Source organism: Schistocerca cancellata, chromosome 1, assembly GCF_023864275.1.
Source record: "Schistocerca cancellata isolate TAMUIC-IGC-003103 chromosome 1, iqSchCanc2.1, whole genome shotgun sequence".
Taxonomy (NCBI): domain Eukaryota; kingdom Metazoa; phylum Arthropoda; class Insecta; order Orthoptera; family Acrididae; genus Schistocerca; species Schistocerca cancellata.
The window spans coordinates 475,494,383-475,521,736 of NC_064626.1; the positions used below are offsets into that span (position 1 = coordinate 475,494,383).

Sequence of the window (27,354 nt, forward strand, 5' to 3'; positions counted from 1 at the left end):
TACTCCCCCGCCACTGCGACGGAAAGACACCATCGCCCCATATGCGGTTGAAGATGGCAAGAACACACCGCTGACAGTCCGGGGACAGGTGTTTGATCATCTGATTGCGGATGCCATCTGGCCCACAGGCTGTATCGGGGCACTGTGCCAGGGCGCTTTGGAGTTCCCACAAACTAAATGGGGTGTTATACGCCTCAGGGTGGCGAGAAGCAAAAGAAAGCCGTTTGCATTCCTCCTGGCGTTTTAGCGCGCGAAACGCGGGCGTGTAATTCCCCGACGCAGAGGCCCGAACATAGTGCTGGGCGAAATGCTCGGCGATTGCATCGGCATCGGTGGGTACCGGCCCGTTGATGGAAAGCCCTGCGACACCTGCAGAGTGCTGCAATCCAAAGATGCGCCGAATCTTCATCCACACCTGGGAGGGTGAAGTACGGGAACCAATGGTGGAAACTTACTTCTCCCAGCACTCCTGTTTCCGCCTTTTGATGAGCCGCCGTGCCTGAGCACGGAGATGTTTGAAAAAAATTAGGTTCTCCAAAGACGGGTGCCGCTTATGTCGCTGAAGAGCCCGCCGACGTTCTTTAATGGCTTCAGCGACCTCTGGACACCACCAAGGCACTGACTTTTGCCAGGGGCACCCTAATGAACGAGGAATGGTACGTTCCGCAGCGGAAGCAATTGCTGCAGTCAGTGTCTCAACCGCCACATCGATGGTACCGTGGGGGAGAGAGTCAACAGTGGCAGCAGAGGAGAACGTTTCCCAGTTTGCCTTGCTAAATGCCCATCGAGGCAAGCGTTCATGGGAGCGACGCTGTGGTAGTGAGAGGAAGATCGGAAAATGGTCACTACCACACAAGTCATCATGGACTCTCCAGTGGACCGATGGTACAAGCCCTGGGCTGCACAACGACAGATCTATGGTTGAGAATGTGCCATGTGCCACACTGAAATGTATGGCGGCACCAGTGTTTAAGAGGCAGAGGTCGAGTTGGGAGATGAGATTCTCGACATCTCTGCCTCGGCCAGTAGCCTTCGTTCCACCCCACAGGGGATTGTGGGCGTTAAAATCGCCCAGGAGAAGAAAAGGCGTGGGGAGTTGGGCGACAAGTGCAGCCAATTCGGTCAGGGAGACTGTACCACCTGGAGGGAGATAGACACTGCAGACCGTTATGTCCTGGGTAGTCCTTACACGGACAGCCACAGCTTCCAATGATGTTTGAAGGGGCACAGGAGCACTATATACAGAGGTAAGGACATATACGCAGGCTCCACCTGACACACAATTGTAAGTGCTACGGTTGCAGTAATAACCCCTGTATCCACGAAGGACAGGGGTCCGCATTGCCGGGAACCAGGTTTCCTGGAGGGCAATGCATAAAGCAGGTGTCATGCTTAGAAGCTGACGTAGCTCAGGTAGATGGCTAAAATAAACGCCACAGTTCCATTGGAGGATGGTATTTTCCATGTCTGTGAAAGGCGTGACGGGACTGGGAAGGCAGATTACGCCGCTGGGTCACCTGCTGCGTCCAATGGAGCACACGTGCAAATGCTATCCATCGTGTCCGAGGGACCGGCGAGAGCGAGGTCCTCAGCGGACGCCAGAAGCTCCACCTCGTCCTCAGACGCAGAGCTTGTAGGAGGCGGTGGGACGGGTGCCACCACAATATCGTTGGTCTTGGGGACTTTCTTCTTTTTCTGCTTGTCGCGCTGTGCCTTCGGTGGTTCAGGCTTCATGGGCTTCAGTGGGTCAGTCTCAGAGACAGACGATGACCGGGTGGCCTTACGACCAGGGACGGGTGGTTGTTTCAGCCACTTTTGTGTGTCCGCTTTTCCACTGGTCGGAACTTGCGAAGGGAGGTTCCCAAGGGATCCCTTCCTGGCGAGAGTAGCCGAAGAAGTCTTACGCTTCTCCGGCTGGGAAGGGGGAGCTGATGTCCCCGATGGTTGGGAGGGTGTTGCTCCTGAAGAAGATGGAGCAGGAGCAACAGGGTGTGAAGTGCCCCCCACAATAGAGGGGGCTGATGGATTCTGACCAATCATAGAACCAACCGTACAGGACGACACAGGAGATGGAAGAACCGTCGTTGCAGCAGCGGCGACGTACGTTGACGTCATTGGCACAGGATGGAGCCTCTCATATTTCCGCCTAGCCTCAGAGTAGGTCAGGCGGTCCAGGGTCTTATATTCCATTATCATCCTTTCTTTCTGGTATATCCTACAGTCCGGCGAGCAAGGGGAATGGTGTTCTCCGCAGTTAACACAGATAGGAGGCGGGGCACATGGAGTATTGGGATGCGAAGGACGTCCACAATCCCTACACGTGATGCTGGAAGTACAGCGGGATGACATGTGTCCGAACTTCTAGCATTTCGATCACCGCATCGGAGGAGGGATAAATGGTTTCACGTCACAGCGGTAAACCATCACCTTGACCTTTTCGGGTAAGACATCACCCTCGAAGGCCAAGATGAAGGCACCGGTGGCTACCTGATTATCCCTCGGACCCCGATGGACGCGCCGGACGAAGTGAACACCTCATCGTTCTAGGTTGGTGCGTAGTTCATCGTCGGACTGTAGAAGAAGATCCCTGTGGACGATAATACCCTGGACCATGTTTAAACTGTTATGGGGAGTGATGGTGACAGAAACATCCCCCAACTTGTCGCAAGTGAGCAACCTCCGTGACTGGACAGAGGATGCTGTTTTGATGAGAACTGACCCAGAGCGCATTTTGGACAAGCCCTCCACCTCCCCGAACTTGTCCTCTAAATGCTCCACAAAAAACTGAGGCTTGGGTGGCATAAAAGATTCACCATCAACCCGCGTACAGACAAGGTACCGGGGTGAATAATCTCCACTGCTGTCTTTTGCCATGCGTTCCTCCCATGGAGTGGTCAGGGAGGGAAATGATCTCTGATCGTATTTCTGCCCATTGAGGTTAGACCTCGATCGCTTAGAGACTGCTGGTGGAGGCCCACCAGCGAGAGATGATGTACCACGCTTCATTGCGGGTCATCCGCCCTGATGCCACCCACTCCGACCAGGGGCTCTCCCCACGGGCGCCACCCAGCCGCAGCAACGACCACCTGGCAGGATGGCCTTTGCCGGGAGTCCTGATGCCCCAGAGGGATAGGCATCTACTCCTCGGCATACTTGGGGAGGTCTCAGCTCAGGCATCAGCAGTGCGATCCCTGTGTAGTCAGGGGGCTACCACCAAGAGGGTACATGACAACCCCACCACAATGGACTGGCTACCGTGCTGGATGTCGGGTGTCGAAATATCCATGTACATCACGAGGGCAAAGATGGAAGTGCACAATGGAGGGAATGTATGCTATCCAGAACACACTTCAGCGGACGTGGCCGGAAGCTCGATGTACATCCAACTCCATGACAATACTGGGTGTGCCAGATCTTAGGGCAAGATGGATGTAAGATGCACCACGTAAGGTGTCCTTCCCCAAATGGTACGCACTAACGGAAAATTTTGAAATGTAGTGGTCAAACCCTTTGGGGACCATCATATTAAAGGCCGAAACAGTTGAGACTCCTTTTAGTCGCCTCTTACGACAGGCAGGAATAACGCGGGCCTATTCTTAACTCTGAACCCACAGGGGGGGGGGGGGGGGGGGGGGGGGGGGGGGGGGGGACGACGACACCATAAGCCATTGATCGGTCGGTGTCTACCACTTCATGGCCCTGGTACATGTCAAGAATCAAGAGAAAGTGATAGCGGAGAGCCGGGGGTTAACTGAGCCCTTAGGGCCATGCGAAAGGTCCAGGTGAAGTTGCGGCCTAGGTGTACACCATGGAGGTGTACATGAATGGACCTCGAGTAAGTGTGGTAAAGGCAAGGACTCCACTCCAGACAAAAGAGATTGCATGCGAACAGCAATCGTAAGCCCTGAGCTGGGCCGCTGATGCGGGAGATGAACTGCCGTGGATGGGAAAAGGAGACAATAATTTGGAAACTCAGGAGAACTACGAATGTGCGTAACTTAACTAGTGAGCAGTTGTGCATGCCTAACCTCCAATGGAGGGACTCTGGCCTCCACCAAGATATTGGTCACTGGACCGGTCCTAAAAGCTACTGTCGCCAGTCTAACACCACATGGGTGCACTGGGTCCAGTAAACACAACGCTGAGGGCGCAGCCGAACCATGAAACAGACTCCCATAGCCAAGGCTGGATTGAACAAAGTCTGTGTAGAGCTGCAGAAGTGTAGAGCAATCTGCACCCCAGATGGTGTTGCTCAGGCAGTGGAGGGCATTTGGGTGCTGCCAGCACTTCTGCTTCCACTAACAAAGCTAAGGAAGCCACATAATCGGGCATTGAAAACCAGTCCTAATAATCGGTATGCCTCCACTACAGTGAGCGGTACGTCATTAAGATAAAGTTCTGGTTCCAGACGAATGGCACGATCCTGACAAGTGCATGACACACGACTTCATGGCTGAAAACTGGAAGCCGTGGGCTTGAGCCCATGACTGCGCTTTGTGGATGTCTCCCTGAAGGTGCCACTCAGGAACACCAGTACTGGAGGAGCAGTACAAAATGCAGAAGTCTTCTACATACAGGGAAGGTGAGACGGACGGCCTGGCAGCTGCTGCTAGACCACTAATGGCCACTAAAAATAGATTCACTCAATACACAGCTCTGCGGGACCCCATTTTCCTAAATGTGGGGGAAGTATGGGAGATACCAACTGGGATACGGAAAAGTATGGAGCAACAGGAAATTTTGGATAAAAATTGGGAGTGGGCCCCAGATACCCCACTCACATAATGTTGCAAGGATATGATGTTGCCAGGTCGTGTCATGCCTGGCATGGAGCCAGTAGGCAATGTGACTCGAGGACCCAACACAACCACCGACTTACCATGCACTCTAAGAGCTTACACAGAATGTAGGTGAGGCTAATGGGCCGATAGCTATCCACATCAAGCGGGTATTTGCTGGGTTTGAGCATTGGAATAATGGTGCTCTCCTGCCATTGGGATGGAAAGTCACCATCACACCAGATCTGGTTAAAGATGACAAGGAGATGTCGCTTGCAGTCGGACGAGAGATGTTTCATCATCTGACTGTGGATCTGATCTGGCCCAGGAGCTGTGTCGGAGCAATGTGCAAGGGTGCTGAGGAGCTCCCTCTCTGTAAATGGAGCATTATAGGGTTCACTGTGATGTCCAGTGAACAAGAGGGCTTTCCTTGCCATCTACTGGTTGAGGGTGCGAAAGGCTGGGAGATAATTCTCCGACACGGCGTGCTCAGCAAAGTTCTCGGCAATTGCGTTTGTGTCGATAGATAACACACCATTGATATTAATGCTAGTAACACACGTTGGGGTCTGGTACCCACAAACATGTCTGATCTTCGTCCAGACTTGGGAAGGTGACGTATGGCACCCAATGATCGAGACATACCTCTCCCGACATTCCCGTTTCCGTTTGTTTATAACCTGGTGAACGCGGCCACAGAGCAGTTTAAAAGCTATTAGGTGCTCTAGGGAGGGTGCAGCTTATGTCTCTGTAGAACTCACTGACACTCTTTAATGGCCTCAGCTATTTCCGGTGACCACCAAGGTACTGGCTTTTGCTGGGGCCACCCTAAAGAACAAGGGATCGTGCTTTCTGCCACAGAAATGATCGTTCTAGTGACCTGCTCAACTACCACAATGATGGTAAAATGTGGGGGAGATTCAAAGGTGACAGCAGGGGTGAAAGCTTCCCAGTCTGCCTTGCTTAAAGCCCGTCTTGGGAGAATGGTGCAAGTGGATTGACAGGACAATGGGAAAGTGTTCACTACCACAAAAGTCATCGTGGGCTCTCCAGTGGACAAATGAGAGAAGTCCTAGGCTACAGAGGGATAAATCAATGGCCGAATAAGTGCCATGAGCCACATTGAAAGAGTGGGGCCCCAGTATTTAAGAGACAGAGGTCGAGGTCGAGTTGAAACAGGGAAGTTTCGACATCTATACCTCAGCCAGTAAGCACAATGCCATCCCACAAGGGGTTACGGGCATTAAAATTTCCCAAAGTACGAAAGGTTTAAGGAGTTGATGAACCACTGCAGCCAACGTGTTCAGGGGTACTGCACCATCTGGACGAAGATATACGTTGCAGACAGCTATTTCCGGCATCGTCCTTATCCTAACAGCCACAGCTTCAAGCAAGGCTTGAAGGGGGCACACGTTCACTGCATAACTTGTTCAGGACAGACACAAACTCCACTTTACACTCTATTATAGTTGCTATAGTTCTTGTAATATCCCCTATAGCCACGAAAGGTAGGGGTTTGCGTTGCCGGAAACAAGGTTTCCTGGAAGGCAATGCAGAAAGCAGGTGTAAAGCTTAACAGTTTCCATAGCTCAGCCAAGTGGTGGAAAAAACCGCAGCAATTCCACTGGAGGATGATGTTATCACGAGGCTAGGAAGGCAGGAAGCACACAAGGAGGCAGGTTACATCTCAGGGTCACCTGCTGTCACTGAGAGAGTATTTGTATTCTTTCCTATTGTGGATAAGGCATCAGTGAGATCCACATCCTCAGGGTATGCTGAGATCTCCATTTATCCGAAGGTGCAGATTTGTTAGGGAGTGTTGGAGCCACCGGAGGGTCCTATTTCTTAGCAGACTTCTTTGTTTGCTTGCCCTCTTGCTTCTATTTAGGTGCTTGCTGGGAGGACTTCTCCGAAGTAGCTTCAGGAAGAGGAAGACCGTGAAGCTCTTCGTCCAGCAGCTTTTGGTTCCTTTAGCCACTGGCAAGTGTCCGCTGTGGCATTAGTGGAGACCTTGGAAGAGAGGGTCGCAATGGACCCCTTCCGCACGAGAGGAGCCAGAGGTGGCTTCTCCGGCTGGGGGACAGGACCAATGTCCTCTGCATTGGGGGGTGGGGCTTTGCTCCCGAAGTAGGTACATTGGGAGCAACGGAAGGAGCTTTACCGCTTACCACCAAGGGGGCAGAAGTATTCTGGAGGCCCAGTGGGCCCACTGTTTGTGGCACCGAGTGTGGTATGATTGGTACTTGTGGCAATGGTAATGTATCTGCAGCATATGTGGATGTCAACCAAACGGGGTGTAATCATTCAAACTTAAGTTTAGCCTCTTGGTAAGTCAACAGGTCCAGGGTCTTGTACCCCACAATCTTCCACTCTTTCTGTTGTACTGTGTAGTCTGGCAAGCAGAGGGAGTGCTGCTCTCTGCAATTGGTACAAGTGGGTGGAGGTACACAGGGATTTTATGGATGCTGTGGACGTCCACAGTCTCGACATGGGGTGTTGGAAGTGCAGCAGGAAGGTATGTGCCCACATTTCCAGCACTTAAATCATCGCATAGGGAGAGGGTCGTATGGTTTAATGTCACAGTGGTATACCATCACCTTGACCTTTTCAGGCAATGAATCTCCCTCAAAGGCCAAGATGGCACCGGTAGCAACCCTGTTGTCTTTGGGCCCCTGTAAACGTGCCAGATGAAATGAACATCTCGCTGTTCTAGATTGGCGCAGAGCTCGTAGTCAGACTGCAAGAGGAGGTTGCGATGGAAAATAATCTCCTGGACCATGTTTTGGCTTTTATGGGGAGTGACAGAAACAGGAATATTACCCAGCTGGTAACAAGCGATAAACTTCCGGGATTGGGCTGGGGATGCTGTCTGAATCACGACTGCACCGCTTCTCATCTTGGACAGCACTATCACTTCCTCAAACTTATCCTCAAACTGTTCAACAACAAATTGAGGCTTCGTAGATAGAAAGGAGTCCCCGTCCATTCTGCTACAGACTGAATACCGATGCAAATACGGCTCTCTTCTTTCTATAGCCCTACATTCCTCCCATGGCTTAGCGTAGGAGGGAAATGATTTAGGGTCATATCTGTCAGCATTGTACTCGATCTTGTTCTTCTTAGAGACTGCTGGCATCATACGGTAACCAGCAAGAGATGACCGAGTCTACTTCATTGGAGGTCATCCGCCCTGATGCCACCCAGCCACAGCAAAGGTCACCTGGCATGATGGCCGTTGCCGGGCGTACTGATGCCCCAGGAAGATAGGCATCTACTCCTTAGCAAACGTGGAGAGTTTACAGCTCAGGCACCAGCAGTGTGATCCCTGTGTTGTCAGGGGGCTACCACCAAATGGATACAGGATGGCCCCACCACAACGGACTGGCTACCGTGCCGTGTATTGGGTGCAGAGAAATCCAATATTGTCATGGGGGGCGAAAGAGAACAGGAGACAATGCAAGAAGATGACATACCCTGGAAAGTGTCCTCGTCCAAATAGTTGAATTGCAGGTGGGGATGCAAAGCCATGACAAGAGGTTCACGAGATTGAATCTAAGGGCACTACAGATAACTCATGCGTCACATAAGGCGTCCCCCATTCAGCCCGCACTCCTGTAGAATTTGGAAAGTGGCAGGCCACACTATAAAATGGAACCTGAACTTATAGGGCCAATAAGTATGAGACTCCTTTTAGTCACCTCTTACGACAGGCACGGATACCTCGGGCCTATTCGAACCCCCAGACCTGCAGGAGGAGATTGTTTAGTTTTGTTTTAGGGTGCAAAAACAACTGAGGTCATACACACCCAAGTCAAAACTATAGAACACGAAGATAAAGAGGAGTTAAAAAATGACACATAAGAAGACAGCTAAAAACAGGGATGTGGAGAAAGAAGTACAAAAGACATCATACAGAAACGGATGTTCAAAACTAAAAATTAAATGACCTTCATCATACTGCTTTGACGGATAAACAGTACAATTCGGTCGACAGCCCGTGCGTCATTTACTAAAAATGACGACAATTCAGATGGCAAACCCAAGCGGGAACGTAAATGATTAAAAAATGGGAATTCCGTCAGTCAAAACTTGTACACAGTGTGTACAAAGTGGTGGAGGAGTGCCATTTATCAAAAGACCATGCCTAAAAAGGCAGTGCCCAATATGCAACCTAGGTAAAATGACCTCCTCCTGGCAGGAGGGGCGAGAGGAAGTCATCCAAGCCACTGGGATAGAGGCTTAATAATCCAGAGGTTATTTCCATGAAGAAAGGACCAATGGAAATGCCAAAGGGACTCCACCTCCTGACAGACAGCAACACAGACATCATTGGAGGGAACATAGGAACTACTGGGCTGAGGAACGAGGACTGCAGCCTTGGCAGCAGTGTCAGCCGCCTCGCTTCCTGGCAGACTGACATGACCAGGAGCCAACATAATCACACAGAGGGTTGACCAAGAGTGAGCAAGTGACAGTTTTCCTAGACCCGTTACACTAAGGGATGGACAGTGTACAGTGCACAGACTTTGAAGGGTGCTGATAGAGTGAGCAGACGACAATTGAATAGTCTGTCACCAGACGTACACTGTGGCTTGATAAGGGTGAAGAGCTTGGCTGTAAATACTGAGCAGTGTGCCAGAAGCCGATACGAAAGACGCGAGTGCCAATGACGAAGGCACACCCGACACCATGGTCAGTCAGAGCCATCAGTGTATACAAAAGTACTATTGCAAAGTTCCATGTGAATGTCATGAAACTGAAGGCAATAAAGAGAGGCTGGAGTAGTGTCCTTATGAAGCAAATGAAGGCGAAGGTTAACACAGGCCACTTCACAAAGCCAAGATAGTGAAGTGTTCACATCCACAGAGAAAGACGCAGGGAGTGTGAAGTTAAGCCACCGGAGCAAGTGCAGAAAGCAGACTCCGGGAGGTATCAGAGAAAAGGGATGCACCCCATACTGGCAATCATAGGAATCATCAAAGGAGGAGGCATAGGATGGGTGGCCACACATGGCAGACAAACGGCATATATACCTATTGAGGAGAAAGTCATGGCGGTAGGGCAGTGGTAGTTCTGCAGCTTCAACATACAGACTCAACCATGCTAGTGTAGAAGGTGCCAGTGGCCAAATGGATGCCTCGATGGTGGATAGTGTCGAGATAGAATTAGAGGGACAGATGTGCAGACGCATAAACACAGCACCCATAGTATAGTGTCAAATGGACAAGGGACTGGTACAAACAGCAGAGGGTGGTTTGATCTGCACCCCAGGAAGTACCATTGAGGACACAGGACAGTGAGGGGCTGTGTGCAGTGGGCTGCCAGGTAAGATGTATGGAGGACCAAGAGTGTGTTCTATAGAGCATGCGCCACAGTAATTTTGGAGTTTCAAGAAATGGAAGAGCAACATACAGCAACTTCCGGGATTGGGTAGTCATACAGATGGTTTTGTCAATGGAAAAACGAAAACCACTGTCAATGCTCTGCTTCAGTCCGCAAAGGGACTGGGACACAGCGTGATAAAAAGGAAGTGCAAGGAATGGAATGTTCTGCAACAGCAAGGATAACATTTGTGAGATTTTCCACCTAATCATCACAACTGGGGAAATCTTGATCTTTGAAGATTGCCAGGAAGGAGTAAAGCCGCCAGTCAGCCTTAGTACGATGCCAGTTGGGTGGGCGCGCAGGTGGGGTAGGATTCAGCAAACGGACAGCGAACAGGAAATGGTCGCTTGAGTAAGTGTCAGAAAGAACAAACCACTCAAGACAATGGGCAAGCTGGGCAGTGCAGAAGGATAGGTCCAAATGGGAATAGGTGCACAAGGAGTTGGAAAGAAAAGTGGGTGCTCCAGTGTTAAGGCAGAAGAGGTTGAGTTGATTAAGAAGTTCAGCCAAGAGGGGATCTCTGACATGTTCTGGGAGAATCTGAAAGCGGAAGATGCGCATTAAAGTCACCGAGTAGCAGAAATGGTGGAGGTAGCTGCCCAATAAGCTGAATGAAGTCTGCCCTTGTGACATCAAATGATGGGGGGACATAAATGGTATAGAGGGAAAAAGTCAGGTGAGGAAGGAAAAGGTGAACAGTAACAGCTTGAAGATGGATAGTCAGGAAGATGGATTGACTATGAACATCATCCCTTATGAGCAGCATGATGCCCCTGTGAGATGGAATGCTGACCTCAGAGGGAAGGTCAAAACGAACTGGGAAGAAATGTGAAAGCTCAAAGTGGTTGTGAGGATGCAATTTTGTTTCCTAAATGCAGAGTATAAGGAGACGCTGTGATGCTAAAAGCTGCCATAAATCCTCTTTGTGGGACCGAAGATCGCAAACGTTCCATTGGAGGAGAGTCATGATGAGGAAAAAATGAAGGTGGTGTCACCTCGATGGATGCCGAGTGACAGCCTGTGGAGACTCGCTGCTACAGGACACAGAAGCAGGAGGATCCTGCTCCACGAGGTCCACAGAAGCATCAGCTTGCTTGTGCTGTCAGTCTGTGGAGTTCAATGGATAAAAATGGTCGGTGGCACGCACCAGCAACGCGGAGGCTGGCCGGGCTAAGGTATCACACATCAACACTATCTAAGAGATCTTCGAGTCGGCGAAGAAGAAGACTGTTTGACTTTGTTGGACTTTTTTGAGCCTTTCCGGTTAGTAGAGGAAGACTCAAGTGGTGTTTGGCTGGAGGGATGTAGGAAGTCTTCACGGGAGTACTCCTGTCGTTTCTGGCCTACCAGTTGTGTAGCTGGTGGCTTTGCCTCGAGGCGAGAGTTTGATGGCTTGTTGCACAGCTGGACGGGGGGATGGCGATGCTACCTTGACACTGGTTGATTTCACAACATCGAAGTTGAATCTGAGGTCACATGTCTGCGTGGCCATGTCCTTCATGGAGAGAGAGGTAACAAGAACAGAACTATAAGTGCCAGATAGGAGAATGCAGGGTTTTTGACTAAACAATAGCTTGCGAGCAACTGGGTAAGGCACTTTTTCCTGTACCATGATCTCCTCCTGGACAGCCCTCTCATCAAGATACATGGGACAATTCCAAGAGGTGGCGGCTTGGCCGTTGCAGTTGACACAGCAGGGTGGAGGAGGCGGACAATCACCCTCATGCACATCCCTACCACAGGCTACACATTTGGCTGGGTGTCGACAAGACTTTCTAGTGCGGTTGGAATGATGGCACTGGCAGCAGCGCATCAAGTTCAGACTGTGATAATTTCATAGCCTGCTTTGATCTTGGACGGAAGCACTACTCTCTATCAAAGGTGAGAAGAAGAATGCAGGTGGGCACTAAGGAGGAATCTATCCGATGGACGGCAATGGCACCCTGATCAGAGAGGTAAGATTGGATTTCGGCCTCGGTCAGACCATCAAGCAGCCTAGTGTTAATAACACCACAGGAAGAATTCAGAGTTTTATGGGCCTTGACAAGAACAGGAGAGCTGTGGAGAAGCGAGGCGGCAAGCATTTTTTGTGCTCGAGAATCAGAGGTAGTCTTCAAAAGCAAAATACCATTCCATAAGCGAGAGCAGCATTTCACAGAACCGGCAATGGCATCAACACCTTTCTGAATAATAAATGGATCTACCATTGGGAAAGACTGACCATCTTCAGTACACGAAACCACGAGGAACCATGGTGCAGCTAGGGGGTGGGGGGGTTCTTTGAATCATTAGTCTCATTCCTTTTACATTTGGTAGACATTTACTGGGAAGCTGATGATTGGCTCATTGTGAGAAAGTCCCCATGATTGCCAGCGTCTCTGATGGTGTGCTCCTTTCAACTGCGGGGCCACGTATGGCCAATGCGAAGCCGGCAGAGGACAACTGATTCCCTGCGAGAGGCCTGCATGTAAGACTTCCACACATTCATAGTCTCCTTAATGACACGGAGTTTGTTAGGCGTGCTGTTATGCCATTCCGTCTCCCAAAGCCAGAAATCCCTGCGGTGTAAGACAGAATGCAGGTCAACTTCGGAGATGCCTATCTCCAGAAGCGGTTTCTGCTTCGCCTGTTTGGCCAGCCTTTCGTCAAGTTCGTTGCCGGGGATTCTGACGTGTCCTGGGGTCCACACAAACACCACAGAACAGCGGGACTGTTCCAGGTCATAGATGGACTCCTGAATAGACGCTACCAGAGGATGGTGAGGGTAGCACTGGCCGATAGCTTGTAGGCTGCTCAATGAGTCAGTACACAGGAGAAATGACTCGTCAGGGCATGAGTGGATGTACTCAAGAGCACGAGATATGGCTGCCAACTCTGCAGTGAAAACACTGCAGCCAACTGGCAAGGAGTGCTACTCAATATGTCCTCCATGAACATATGTGAAGCCTACATAACCATCAGCCATTGGGCCGTCTGTGTAAACCACTTCAGAGCCCTGGACCACATCAAGAATCGAAAGAAAGTGACAGCAGAGATCGGCGGGGTTAATGGAGTCCTTAGGGCCTTGCAAAAAGTCTAGATGAAGCTGCGGCAGAAGCGTACACCATGGAGGCGTACGTGAACGGACTGCAAGTAGAGGTGGTAAAGGGAAGGGCTCCAGTTCGGAGAGAAGAGACCGCAAGCGAACCGCAATCATTAGCCCCAATCTGGGCCACCGATGCGAGAGATGGACTGCTGCGGGAGAGAAAAAGAGATGGTAATTCGAATGCTCAGGGGAATTATGAATGTGTGCTGCGCAACTGGCGAGCAGTTGCCCATGTCTGATCTGCAGTGCAGGGACACCAGCCTCTACCAGTACGCTGGTCACCGGACTCGTCCTAAAAGCTCCTGTCGTTAATCGAACCCCACAGTGGTGCACAGGGTGGAGTAAATGCAATGCTGAAGGCGCTGCCAAACCATAAACCACACTCCCATAGTCAATTCGGGACTGGACAAGGGTTCTGTAGAGCTGCACCCCAATTGGTGTTGCTCAGGCAACGGAGAGCACTGAGGTGCTGCCAGCACTCCTGCTGAAGCTGACAAAAATGAGGGAGCCAAGTCAATCGAGCGTCGAAAACCAGTCCTAGGAAATGATATGTCTCCACTACAGAGAGTGGATCGTCATTAAGGTAAACTGCGGGTTCCGGATGAACGGTATGACACTGACAGAGCTGCACAACACACAACTTTGCAGCTGACAGCTGGAAACAGTGGGCTAGAGCCCATGACTGCGCCTTGTAGATGGCTCCCTGGAGGCGACGCTCAGCAACAACAGTACTGGAGCAGCAGTACGAAATGCAGAAGTCATTTGCATACAGAGGAGGTGGGACGGAGGGCCAGACAGCTGCTGCTAGACCGTTAATGACCACTAAAAATAGAGACACACTCAATACAGAGTCCTGCGGGACTCCATTCTCCTGGATATGGATGGAACTATGGGAGTCACCAATTTGGACATGGAAAGTATGGAGTGACAGGAAGTTTTGTATAAAAACTGGGAGTGGTCCCCAGAGACCCCACTCATACATTGTGGCAAGGATATGATGTCGACAAGTTGTGTTGTATGCTTTACACAAGTCAAAAAAGACAGCAATCGGGTGTTGCCGTCTGGAAAAGTCTGTTCGGATGGCAGACTCGATGGACACAAGATTATCCGTGGTAGAGCGACCCTGACGGAAGTCACCCTGACATGGAGCCAGCAAGCCACATGACTCCAGGACTCATCCCAACTGCCGACATACCATACATTCCAGCAGTTTACAAACAACGATAGCTATCGACATCAAGCGGGTTTTTACCAGGTTTGAGCACCGGAATGATGGTGCTCTCCCACCATTGCGATCGAAAGATGCCATTGCACCAGATCCGGTTGAAAATGACAAGAAGATGTCACTTGTAGTCAGACGAGAGATGTTTAATCATCTGGCTGTGGATGTGATCAGGCCCAGGAGCTGTGTCAGGTCAACATGCAAGGGAAATGAGGAGCTCCCTTTCTGTAAATAGGGCATTATAGGATTCACTGCAGCATGTGGTGAATGAGAGGACATTCCCTCCCAGCCGCTGTTTGAGTGCGCAAAACGCTGGGGAATAATTCTCCGTCTCCCAACACTCCTCCTTCCATTGTTTGATAAGGTAGTGAACACGTGCACGGAGCCGTTTAAAGACTATGACGTGCTCCAAGGAAGGGTGCCATTTATGCCGCTGTAGAGCTTGCTGACGCTCCTTAATTGCTTCAGCACCCTAAAGTGCAAGGGATCGCATTTTCTGCCACAGAAACAATTGTGCTAGTCACCTGCTCAACAATCACATCGATGTTGCCTTGTGGGGGAGATTCAGCCGTGACAGCAGAGGTGAAAGTTTCCCAGTTCCCAATCCGCCTTGTTCAAAGCCAATCTGGGCAGGCGTATGTGTGCCTGATGCTGGGGTAGTGACAGGAAGATGGGGAAGGGGTCACACTACCACATAGGTCACCATGTGCTCTCCAGTGGATAGATGGGAGAATCCTGGGCTGCAAATTGATAAATCAATGGCCATGTAACTACCATGAGCCACACTGACATGTGTGGCGGCCCCAGTATTTAAGGGGCAGAGGTCGGATTGCGACAAAGTTTCAACATCTCTGCCTCGGCCAGTATGCATGGTACCACCCCACATGGGGTTATGGGCATTAAAATCTCACAGAAGTAGGAAAGGTTTAGGGAGTTGATCAATCAGTGCAGCTAATACATTCAGGGGTACTGCACCATCTGGATGAAGATATACATTCAGGGGTACTGCACCATCTGGATGAAGATATACATTGCAGACAGTATTTCCTGCGTCATCCTTATTCTAACAGCCACAGCTTCAAGAGGGGTTTGAAGAGGCACATGTTCACCACAGACCAAGTTTAGGATATAAACGCAAACTCCACCTGACACTCGATTATAGTCGCTACGGTTCCTGTAATATCCCTTACAGCCATGGAGGGCAGGGTCCACATTGCTGAGAACCAGGTTTCCTGGAGGGCAATGCAGATAGCAGGTGTAAAGCTTAACAGTTGCCATAACTCAGCCAGGCGGTGGAAAAAACCGCTGCAATTCCACTGGAGGATGACATCGTCAGACTGGGAAGGCATGGAACATTCAATGAGGCAGTTTACGCCTCAGAGTAACCTGCTGCCACCGATTTATTGCCTGAGCATCCTATATACATTGTGTCCGAGGGTCTGGCGATATCTAGGTCCTCAGTGGATGCCAAAATCTCCACCCCATCCTCAGCCACAGAGCTTGTAGGTAGCGATGGTGTGGGTGCCACTGCAATTTCCTTGGTCTTAGGGGTTTTCTTTTTGGATTTCTGTCGCTGCTCCTTGGGTTTCCCTGGCTGGGAGGACTTCACTGGCTCAGTCTCCAGGACTGAGGATGAGCGTGAAGCCCTACGACCAGCTGCTTTTGGGCTCTTCAGCCACTGGCGGGTGTTGTCTTTCCCACTACAAGAAACCTGGGAAGGGAGTGACCCAAGGGACCCGTTCCTAGTGAGAGACGCCGAAGAAGACTTACGCTTCTCCGACTTAGAAGTGGGGACGGATGTCCCGATGGTTGTGGGTGTTGTTGCTCCCAAAGTAAGTGGTGCAGGAGCAACAGGTAGGGAAATGCCCCCGACCATCAAAGGGGCAGGTATAGTCTTCCGGCTATGAAAGGTGACCTGGGTTGGCGGAGCTGATGGTGCCAGAACTGTTGTAGCGGCAGCGTAAGATGACGTCATATCCACAGGATGCAGGTGTTCAAATTTTCTCTTAGCCTCAGTGTAGGTCACTCTGTGCAGGGTCTTGTACTCCACCATTTTCCTTTCTTTGTGGAGACTCCTGCAGTCAGGCAAGCAAGGCTAATGGTGCTCTCCGCAGTTGACACAGATGGGAGGCGGGGCACATGGAGTATTGGGATGAGATGGTCGTCTGCAAGAAGTATAGCAGGAAGACATATGGCCAAACTTCCAGTACTTAAAGCACTGCATCGAGGGAGGGACATAGGGCTTTACATCACACTGGTAGACCATCGCCTTGACCTTCTCGGGCAATGTATCACCCTCAAAGGCCAAGATGAAGGCACCGGTGGCAGCTTGATTATCCCTCGAACCCCAGTGGTCGCACCAGACGAAATGGACACCTCGCTGCTCTAAATTGGCGCGCAGCTCACCGTCAGATTGCAAAAGAAGGCCCCTGTGAAATATGATACCCTGGACCAAATTTAAGCTCTTATGGTGCATGATGGAAACAGAAGCATCCCCCAGCTTGTCACAGGCGAGTAGTGCCCGTGACTGGGCATGGGGATGGTTGGTTGGTTTGTGGGATTGAAGGGACCAGACTACTACAGCCATCGGTCCCTTTTTCCATGAACTTGAAACACCCACAAAGAATAAGAACAAACAATGGAGATGACAAGATACGACACAGGACAAGAAAGAAACAGACAGAGACCAGAAAAAAGGAATTAAAATCACAGCGAGTGTGACAGTGGTTGGCCGACCATAGAAACAAAAAAGGAAAAGCCAACCACCAAGAAACACACTAAAAACCCCAGTCTAAAATCGTAGGCCAAAGCCCAGACTCAACACAAAAAAAGGACATACACTTAGATCAAGCAACAAAAACCCCCTGCACGAATAAAACTCTAAACTAAATCGGCCATCGCAACATCATCTGATAAAAGTGCAGGAAGCGTATCAGGCAGTGCAAACGTCTGCCTGAGCGAAGTTAAAAGCGGGCAGTCCAACAAGATGTGGACCACAGTCAAAGCTGACCCGCAGCGACATAAAGGTGGGTCCTTGCGGCGCAATAAATAGCTGTGTGTTATCCAGGTGTAGCCAATGCGCAGCCGACAGAGGACAACAGAGTCCTTGCGAGAGACCCACAAAAAGGAGTGCCACGCACCGGTAGCCTCTCCTTTTTTTGTTATGGTTTTAGGGTGCAAAACTGCTACAGTCATTAGCACCGGGTCTGTTACTTAGGAAAAGGTGAAAAAACGAAACTGGAAACCAGCAGCAATGGGAACAAAACTCAAAAAATTGGAGAAACTAAAAACAGAATGAAAGCTTAAAAAACCACTATAGAAGGGGGTTGGTTGTCCCCTAGAAAGAGCTTCAACTGACTGACATCATCTCACTGGCACTAATAAACTCGAGAATGCGATCGGCTGAGCGCGTGTCATCTGCTAAACTGGAAGATATATCAGGAGACAGCTGTAGACGGGTGCGTAACGGAGTAAAATAGGGGCACTCAGTTAAAAGGTGTCATATTGTCTACAGCTGAGAGCAGTGGGGGCAGAGTGGCGGAGGATCGCCACTTAAAAGATGTTGATAGCTAAAAAGACAGTGCCCTATCCCGAGTCCAGTTAAAATTACCTCCTCCCGACGACGTGTCCAGGAAGAAGAGGTCCAAGCACTGGGAAGAGCTTTCACCTGCCGCAATTTATTATTGGGAAGTGTCGACCAATGTGTGTGCCATAAAAGAACAACACGACGACATAAAACACTGTGTAGATTGGCGAAGGGAATCGTGCGAATAGCTGGCCGAAGAAGAGAGACTGCAGCCTTAGCCGCTATATCGGCCGCCTCATTTCCACAGATACCAACGTGTCCTGGGATCCAGAGGAACGCCACAGAGACGCCCCCCAAGGGGAGCAAGTGTAGGCAGTCTTTAATCCGGTGGACCAGATTGTGGACAGGGTAGAGAGCTTGGAGACTGAGGACAGAGCTGAGAGAATCTGAACAGATAACATACTGTATCCGCTGATGGCGACGGATGTATTGGACAGCCTGGAGAACAGCGTAAAGCTCCGCAGTATAAACCGAACACTGGTCAGGAAGCGGAAATTTATTTGGGGTGTCGCCAACAATATAGGCACTCCCTACACCAAACGATGTTTTTGAGCCATCAGTGTAAATAAATGTGGCTTCCTTCATTTGTGCACATAGAGCAGAAAATGCCCGACAATAAACAAGTGAAGGGGTACCATCCTTGGGAAACTGACAAAGGTCACGGAGCAGGCAGGTCCGGGGCAGGAGCCAAGGCGGTGCTGTACCCCAAGTTGTCAAGAAAGTTTTAGGAAAGCGAAAAGAAAGAGAATGGAGCAGTTGACGGAAGCGGGCTCCCGGTGGTTGTAAGGAGGAAGGGCGGCCAGCATACCCTAAATCCGAGGAGGCGACGAAAAAAATGTCATGGGCCGGTAGCCTCCTTGATAGCCCGAAGTTTGTTGCGTGAAGGAAGGGTGCACTATTTTTCACCCAGGTGCAAAGTACCTTCTGCTGCAAAACTGACCCAACGTCACTTTTCGAAAGGCCAATCTCCAAGGCTGGTGCACCGACAGCCTGTTTGGTTAGCGTGTCAAATGTTCATTTCCCGGGATGCAGACATGACATCCATATAAAGACTACAGAGCGGCCACAATGGTCAAGAGTATAGAGGGACTCTTGGATAGCCATCACCAGATGAGAGTGAGGGAAACACTGGTCGATAGCTCGTAAACCGCTCCAACCGCTCAAGAAGTCACTACAGATAACAAAGGACTCACTTGAGCAGGAGCGGGTATACTCTAGAACGTGAGAGATGGCGACCAGCTTGGCAGTGAATTGTTCATAATGATCCCCTAGAGTAAGAGCATAACCGACACGACCAGCAACCATCGAGCCATCAGTATAGACAAAGTCAGAGCCTTGAAACGCGGCAAGGATTGAAAGAAAGGGGCGGTGGAGGGCCTCAGGAGGGTCTGAGCCCTTCGGGCCCTGTGCCAAATCGAGCCGAAGGCATGGGCGGGGCACACACCACGGGGGTATATGCAGAGAGGGCCAGAAAAGAGGTGGGAGAGGAAAAACCACAAGCCCAAAGAGAAGAGCTCTGACGCGAACCGCGATCTTACACCCTGGCCGGGGCCACCGTTCCGGAAGATGGACAACTGACTGAGAGAACAGGAGATGATAATTGGGATGCCCGGGCAACCTATGAACGTGTGCAGCATAAGCGGCCAGTAATCATTGGCGTCGGAACCGCAATGGAAGGACACCTGCCTCCACAAGTATGCTGTTGACAGGGCTTGTCCGGAAAGCTCCAGTGGCGAGTCGGACCCCGCTGCGAAGGATGGCGTCAAGCAACTGCAATGCAGAAGGTGATGGCAAACCGTAAGCCAGGCTCCCATAATCTAGACGGGACTGAATCAACGCCTGGTACAGCAGCAGAAGGGTAGACCGATCGGCAACCCAGCTGGTGTGACTCAACCAACGAAGAGCGTTAAGATGCCGCCAGCACGTCTGTTTACGCTGCCGAATATGAGGGAGCCACGTCAACCGGGTATAAAAAACCAATCCCAAAAACCGATGTGTTTCCACCACAGCTAGAGGTTTACCGTCAAGATAAAGCCGTGGCCCAGGTTGAACAGTGCGTCGCCGTCAGAAACGTATAACACACGTCTTGGCTGCCGAAAACTGGAAGCCATGCGCTACAGCCCAAGACTGCACCTTTCGGATAGTGCCCTGCAGCTGCCGTTCAGCAGCTGCAATGCCAGTGGAGCTATAGTATAGGCAGAAGTCGTCAGCATACAAGGAAGCTGAGATAGAAGCATACAAGGAAGCTGAGATAGATGATCCCACCGCCGCAGCGAGCCCATTAATTGCAATCAAAAAGAGGCAGACACTTAAGACAGATCCTTGCGGTACCCCTTTCTCCTGAACTTTGGAGGAACTATGGGAGGCAACAACTTGCACACCGAAGGAACGAAGCAACAGAAAATTTTGTATGAAAATCGGAAGCGAACTCTTACCATGAAGTGTGGAGAGGATGTGATGTCGCCAGGTTGTATCGTATGCCTTCTGCATGTCAAAAAAGACGGCAACCAGATGCTGATGGCAGGCAAAGGCTGTACAGATGGCAGACTCCAGGCACACCAGATTTTTGGCAGCAGAACGGCCCTTATGGAACCCACCCTGAGACGGAAACAGAAGGCCCCAAGACTGAAGTAGCCAACTCAACCTCCGGCTCACCATGCATTTGAGCAACTTGCAAAGAACATTGGTGAGGCTAATGGGGTAGTAGCTGTCCACCTCCAGTGGGTTCTTGCCAGGTTTCAACAAGGGGATTACGATGCTTTCCTGCCACTGGGGCAGAAACTCACCCTCAACCCAGATACGGTTGAAAAGGTCTAGGAGGCATTGCTGACACTCCACCGAGAGGTGTTTGAGCATCTGATAGTGGATGCAATCTGGCCCGGGAGCCATATCAGGGTAAGCGGCTAGGACACTTTGGAACTCCCACTCACTGAATGGAGCATTGTACGATTCAGGGTGGCACATGTGAAATGAAAGGCTCCGACGTTCCAACCGCTCTTTCAGGGAGCGGAAGGCTAGTGGGTAATTCGCAGAAGCGGAACACTGAGCAAAATGCTCCGCTAAGCGCTTTGCAATTGTGTCGGAGTCAGTACAGACTGCTCCATTCAGTGGAAGTGCAGGTATGCAGTCAGGGGTCCGATAGCCATAGAGTCACCTAATCTTGGCCCAAACCTGCGATGGAGAGGTACGGAGGGCAATAGTGGAGACATACCTTTCCCAGCACTCCTGTTTACATTGGTGAATGAGGTGGCGAGATGCCGCTTGTGACGTTGGAGTGACCGCCTGCGATCTTTAATCGCCTCAGTGATCTCAGGCGACCACCAAGGCACAGTTCTCCACCGAGGCGACCCAGAAGAACAGGGAATGGCAGATTCTACGGCAGTAATGATGCCAGTGGTGAACCACTGCATCAATGGCATCATTGGAAAGAGGCTCAATAGTGTCAATGGAGGTGAACAAGTCACAGGCAGCCTTATTCATAGCCCACCTGCAGGTGCACCCAGAAGAGCGACGCTGTGGCAGTGACAGAAAGATTGGAAAGTGGTCACTACCGCACAAGTCGTCATGCACACTTCTTTGGACAGTTGGTAATAGGCTAGGGCTGCAGATCGAATGGTTGACGGCTGAGTACGTGCCATGCGCCACACTGAAATGTGCGAAGGCACTATTATTTAAAAGAGAAAGGTCAAGCTGTGGCAATACTTGCTCAATGATTCTGTCTCGGCCTGGTGCCACTGATCCACCCCACAGAGGGCTATGGGCATTGAAGTTGCCCACTAACAGAAAAGGTGGTGGCAATTGGGCTATCAGCGCAGCCAGTTACTGCAGACAGTAACAGCCTGAGGCGTCCACACCCGAACAGCGGCAGCCTCTAAAGGTGTTTGTAGAGGGACAGACTCGCTGTAAAGAGAGTGAAGGATGTAGATGGAGACGCCACCAGATACCCTCTCATAAGCTGTCCAGTTCTCATAATAACCCCGACAGCCACGGAGGGTGGGGCTTTGCATCGCCAGAAACCAAGTTTCCTGAAGAGCAATGCAGAGGAGAGGGTGAAGGCTGAGAAGTTGTCGGAGCTCAGCAAGATGGTGGAAAAGACCACAGCAGTTCCACTGGAGGATGACATTGTCCATGGTCGAGAAAGGAGTGAACGGACCGAGGACTCAGATTATGCCACTGGGTCACCTGCTGCCACCAACTGAGTACCTGTGCGAGTGACATCCATTGTGTCTGAGTCCTCGGCAAACGCCAGAATCTCTACCTCGCCCTCATACGCAGAGCTTGTAGGTTGCGGTGGGGTGGGTGCCACCTCAAGTTCCTTCGTCTTGGAGGTGGTGGTCTTTGACTTTTCTCACTGCTCCTTGGGTTTCACTGGCTGGGAGGGCTTCACTGATTCAGTCTCTGGGATGGAGGAGGGTCACGAAGCTCTACGACCAGCTGCTTGTGGGCACTTATGCCACTACCGGGCGTCACCCTTCCCACTTGTGGAAACCTGGAAAGGGAGGGACCCAAGGGACCCCTTGCATGTGAGAGGAGCCAAAGAAGTTGAACGCTTCTCCGGCTTAGAAGCGGGGACGGACGTCCCTGATGGGTGGGGGGGTGTTGCTCTCGAGGTACGTGGCACAGGAGCAACAGGGTGGGTAGTGTCCCCCTATGGGCAAGTGGGCATGTGGAGTTCAATGGCTTGGTGATCCGACTGGAATTTGCTGAACCTATGGGGTTATCAGGGTTGTCATAGTGGCGGCATATGAGGAAGTCATTCACACAGGATGGAGTCGTTCATATCTCCTCTTAGCCTCAGTATAGGTCAGTCGGTCCAGGGTCTTATATTCCATTTCTCTGGCTCTTTCTGTAAGATCCTGCAGTCTGGAGAGCAAGGTGAATGATGCTCTCTGCAGGTGACACAGATGGGAGGCGGGGCACATGGAGTATTGGGATGTGATGGGCGTCCGCAATCTCAACATGTGAGGCTGGAAGTACAGCAGGAAGACGTATGGCCAAATTCCCAGCACTTAAAGCACTGCATAAGGGGAGGGATATAGGGCTTGACATCACAGTGGTAGACCATCACCTTGACCTTCTCCAAGGCCAAAATGAAGGCACCAGTAGCAATCTGATTATCCTTCATACCCCAATCGAAATGAACACCTCGACGCTCTAAACTGGCGCGCAGCTTGTCATCAGAGTGCAAAAGAAGGTCCCTATGGAAAATGATACCCTGGACCATATTTAAACTCTTATGGGGTGTGATGGTAACTGAAACATCCCCCAACTTGTCACAAGCAAGCAACCTTTGTGACTGGGCAGAGGATGCCATTTTTATCAATACTGTCCCAGAGCGCATTTTGGACAAGCCCTCCACCTCCCCAAACTTGTCCTCTAAATGCTCTACGAAGAATTGAGGCTTTGTTGACATGAAAGACTCCCCATCAGCCCTCATACAAACTATTGTCACAGCCATCCTGAGCCTTATGCTGCTCCCACGGTGTGGCCAGGGAGGGGAACAATTTGGTATCTTATTTTTGAGCACTGAATCGAGCTCAAGAATGCTTCGAGACTGCTGGTGGCTGGCCAGCAGCAAGAGATGATGTACCATGCTTCATTGCGGGTCATCAGCCCTGATGCCACCCACTCCAACCAATGGCACTCCCCACGGGCTCCACCCAGCCTCAGCAAGGACCACCTGGCAAGATGGCCATTGCTGGGAGTCCCGATGCCCCAGGGTGTCGGGCATCTACTCTTTGGCATATGTGGGGAGTTAACGGCGCAGGCATCAGCAGAGCGATCCCTGTGTTGTCAGGGGGCTACAACCAACAGGGTACATGGTGGCCCCACCACAACAGGCTGGCTACCGCACTGGATATTAGGTGAAAGTAATTCCATGGTCGTCATCTTCACAAAAAGCAACACTGCACAGAGCATGTGGTGGAAATCACACCCAGGAATGTATCCTCACCCAAGAGATGCAGTACAAGCGGGATGGCAATGCAACGATGAGAAAGCTGGCGAAAGGTCTCAATGCACGATGTACTCAATGCACTATGTAAGGCACCCTTCCCCAATTGGCTCTCTCTTCGGAAGAATTTGGAAATATGGAGGTCAAATCCACGAGGGGACCATCACATATAGGGTAAAACATCTGAGACTACTTTTAGTCGCCTCTTACGACAGGCAGGAATACCGCGGGCCTATTCTAACCCCGGAACCTGCAGGGGGGACCACATTTTGGACAAGCCCTCCACCTCCCCTAACTTGTCCTCTAAATGCTCCTCAAAAAACAGATTTAATTGACAAGAAAGATTCCCATCAAGTCTTGTACATATGAAGTACTAGGGTGAATAAGCTTCGCTGTCATCCTTAGCCCAGTGTTCCTCCAATGGTGTGACGGGGGGGAGGGGGGGGGAAGAGGATTTGGGGGTCGTATTTCCTAGCATTGACGTTATACCTTCACCGCTTAGAGACTGCTGACGTTTGACCATCAGCAAAAGATGACGTACTACGTTTCATGGCGTGTCGTCCACCCTGATGCAACCAGTGGCCTTCCCCATGGGCACCACCCAGCCGCAGCAAATGCTTCCTGGCAGGATGGCCATTGCCGGGAGTCACGATGCCCCAGGGTGACGGGCATCTATTCCTTGGCATACTTGAAGAGTTAATGGTGCAGGCATCAGCAGAGCAATCCCTGTGTGGTCTGGGGGCTACAACCAACAGGGTACATGGCGTCCCCACCACAGCGGACTGGCTATAGTGCTGGATATCAGGTGCAAAGGAGCTAAGAAGTCCATTATTGCTGACAGTGCAGTACTGGGCCTCTGATTCAGTCCATCCACTCAGTTCCGTACATAAGGTCCACAATCAGTCTTGTCAATGATGCTTAAGATCAAGACCTTGCCTTCATCTTGCAAGCAAAACTGGCAGCCCTTACATCACATAGCTATCAAAAGCCATAGAGAATCTCTTCTGCTCCAATGTGAGATATATCTGACAGTACATACCTCATTAGTACCAATGTAAGCCACCATCGGATCCATTCCACATCTGGGATGCGCATGCAGCCACAGACAGACAGACAATAATGAATTTTTTCCCCTCCTTGGCAGCCATATTACTAAGGTGCCCCATTATGCACATAACACTGAACCTCTCTATAGCCAATAATCGCACCCCCTCTGAATGCTTGGATCTTGCAGGATGTAAAGCTTCCTCTGAAACAGAATATGCAAATGCATCTGGCTCTGGAACTTATCAGCCACAGGCAAACTGGAGAGGTCTTTCAATCGTACCCTCGTCTCCCCCCCCCCCCCCATGTGTTTTGCCCCTCCCTGCCATATCTTTGAATGACCTCCTCCTCAACCAAAGGTGAGGAGGCAATCTCAGTGCAGAAAGTAACTGGGATGGCCACCGTAGTACGGAAGACGTGGGACATGCCAGACATCCCTTGGGTCACCATGTCTGCCCCTACCCCGAATCCCTACTTGTTAAGACAGCAGAACAATATACTCAGTTATTAAAACACAGGACTGCACTGAATAGGCACACAAACACACAATAAATTTTTGAATTAAAATACTATACACAAAGGTAAGTGAAAATAAGCTCCAGCCTGAGATGTTGAAGGTGGCAGTCATGTGCATCAGGTGGGCTTGCTTGTGTGTATGAATGATATGCGTTTGTCTTTTACAGATGAAGGCTGTGGTCGAAAGCTCTATAAGTGTCTTAATTGTGCCTGTCTGCAGATTAACATGTTATTTTTACAGTAAACAGAAATCTATCTTTGTCTACATTGTTGAAGCTCATTAAAACAATTCAAAAACAAACACTGTTCTTTCCTGTGGTGCTGCTGTAATGAGAACTGGAGCCTTACTGAACTTCCCTGACTGTTTCAGGGAGATCAGAGGGATGTAATTTGAACAGAACTGATGCCAAAGCTTAACCCTGAGCAAGACCATTACTAATTTTCTTGACACCACATAATCAATTGCTGAGGACCACTTTGAAGTATCTCTCACATTCGCATTTTCATACTGTACCATAGGCAGCTACATGATCAACAATCCACTAATGTTTAAGCCATCATTGGAACCTGCTTTTATGTGTGTGATTAAGTTAAGTACTCTGTTTGTACAGCTCCTGTTAGGCATGCTTGTTTGATGGGAGTAATTTCATGACCTTTGAATCAATTCAGATAAGAATGAGTATTTCTAAAAGCTTGTGGCAGCAGCTCAGAAGAGCAAATGGGTCATAGTTAAGAGTTTCATTTGCTGGTCCACCATGCTTCATTATAGCTATGATTTTTGTTCTTTTGAATAACAATTACAAGCTTGTATATGACATCTCTGGAAACTACCACTGAAATGTTCACCTATTCATTCGTGTCTTGACTACTCACAGCACCCATCACAGCATCACAAAACAAGTTGAATCCATTCAGTAATACTCACGTGCAAGCTTGTGAAGTACTTTATGCGATTTCCAACTTCCTTTGAAACAGTCCTGCAATGCAATAATAGTAATTCCACATTAAACCGGGTTTGTTACAAAATCCGAATTATCCAAAGCTATTCACTGTGCACATATGTTCAGTAATTATCAGTGTTATAGCTTTGTTCTGTATAAAACTAAAATAAAACACTAATTTTTAACAAAAAATTGTGTTTGTTCAAAGTCTTTCGCTACATGTTTCAGTCTAAACGGCAGCTACTAAACGAAAGTGAAAGATAAATATCGAAACATAAATTACATGAACCAGTTTCCCATTCACTGTTACAGTGGCGTAAGAGTAGCTCTGCTAGATATGAGTACTTTATCAATGGCATCTGACATTCCAACACATTGAACTACTAGCTACGCCCACGATACAAAAGTAATGTTTAGGGTATTAAATTACACATTATGTTACAGATTTTCATTTCCTTTAATTCCCTACTTTACACTGAAATACAAACTATGTCCTATCCAAAAATTTCGTTTCAATATCACCACCAAAACTTACCTGAGAACAGAAGTATGAACCCTGTATTCCTAACTTGATACATGTTGGGCATTGGAGCTTTGCGGCGGCTCCACATCCTGGCGTTTCACAAACTTTAGATTCAGTCAAGACAGTTGTCATTCTCTTTAAGCGAAATTTACCCGTATTATTTCATGTGCCACCTTCCATTCAACAAAAACTTTCCAAAGCACATGCAAGAAAAAGATGACGAAAATAACAAGCTAGCCAACGTAAAAGATGTGTACATGAAGCAGCAGCGCTTTATTTTCCTTTACGACATCTATATTATGTTTATAGTTTCACAAACGA

General features: G+C 49.9%; 1 protein-coding gene across 1 annotated transcript in view; it reads right to left on the reverse strand.

Annotated features, from left to right (window-relative positions):
• The window catches only part of LOC126177206 (methionine aminopeptidase 1), a 139,342-nt gene extending 112,094 nt beyond the window's left edge, over nucleotides 1–27,248 (reverse strand). Inside the window, exons 1-2 of the mRNA XM_049924438.1 lie at nucleotides 27,046–27,248; nucleotides 26,495–26,546 (exon numbers count right to left, since the gene is read on the reverse strand). Coding sequence (XP_049780395.1) covers nucleotides 26,495–26,546; nucleotides 27,046–27,165 — 172 coding nt within the window. The 5' untranslated portion in view covers nucleotides 27,166–27,248. The remainder of the gene's footprint in view (nucleotides 1–26,494; nucleotides 26,547–27,045) is intronic.
• Nucleotides 27,249–27,354: the final 106 nt, after the last annotated feature.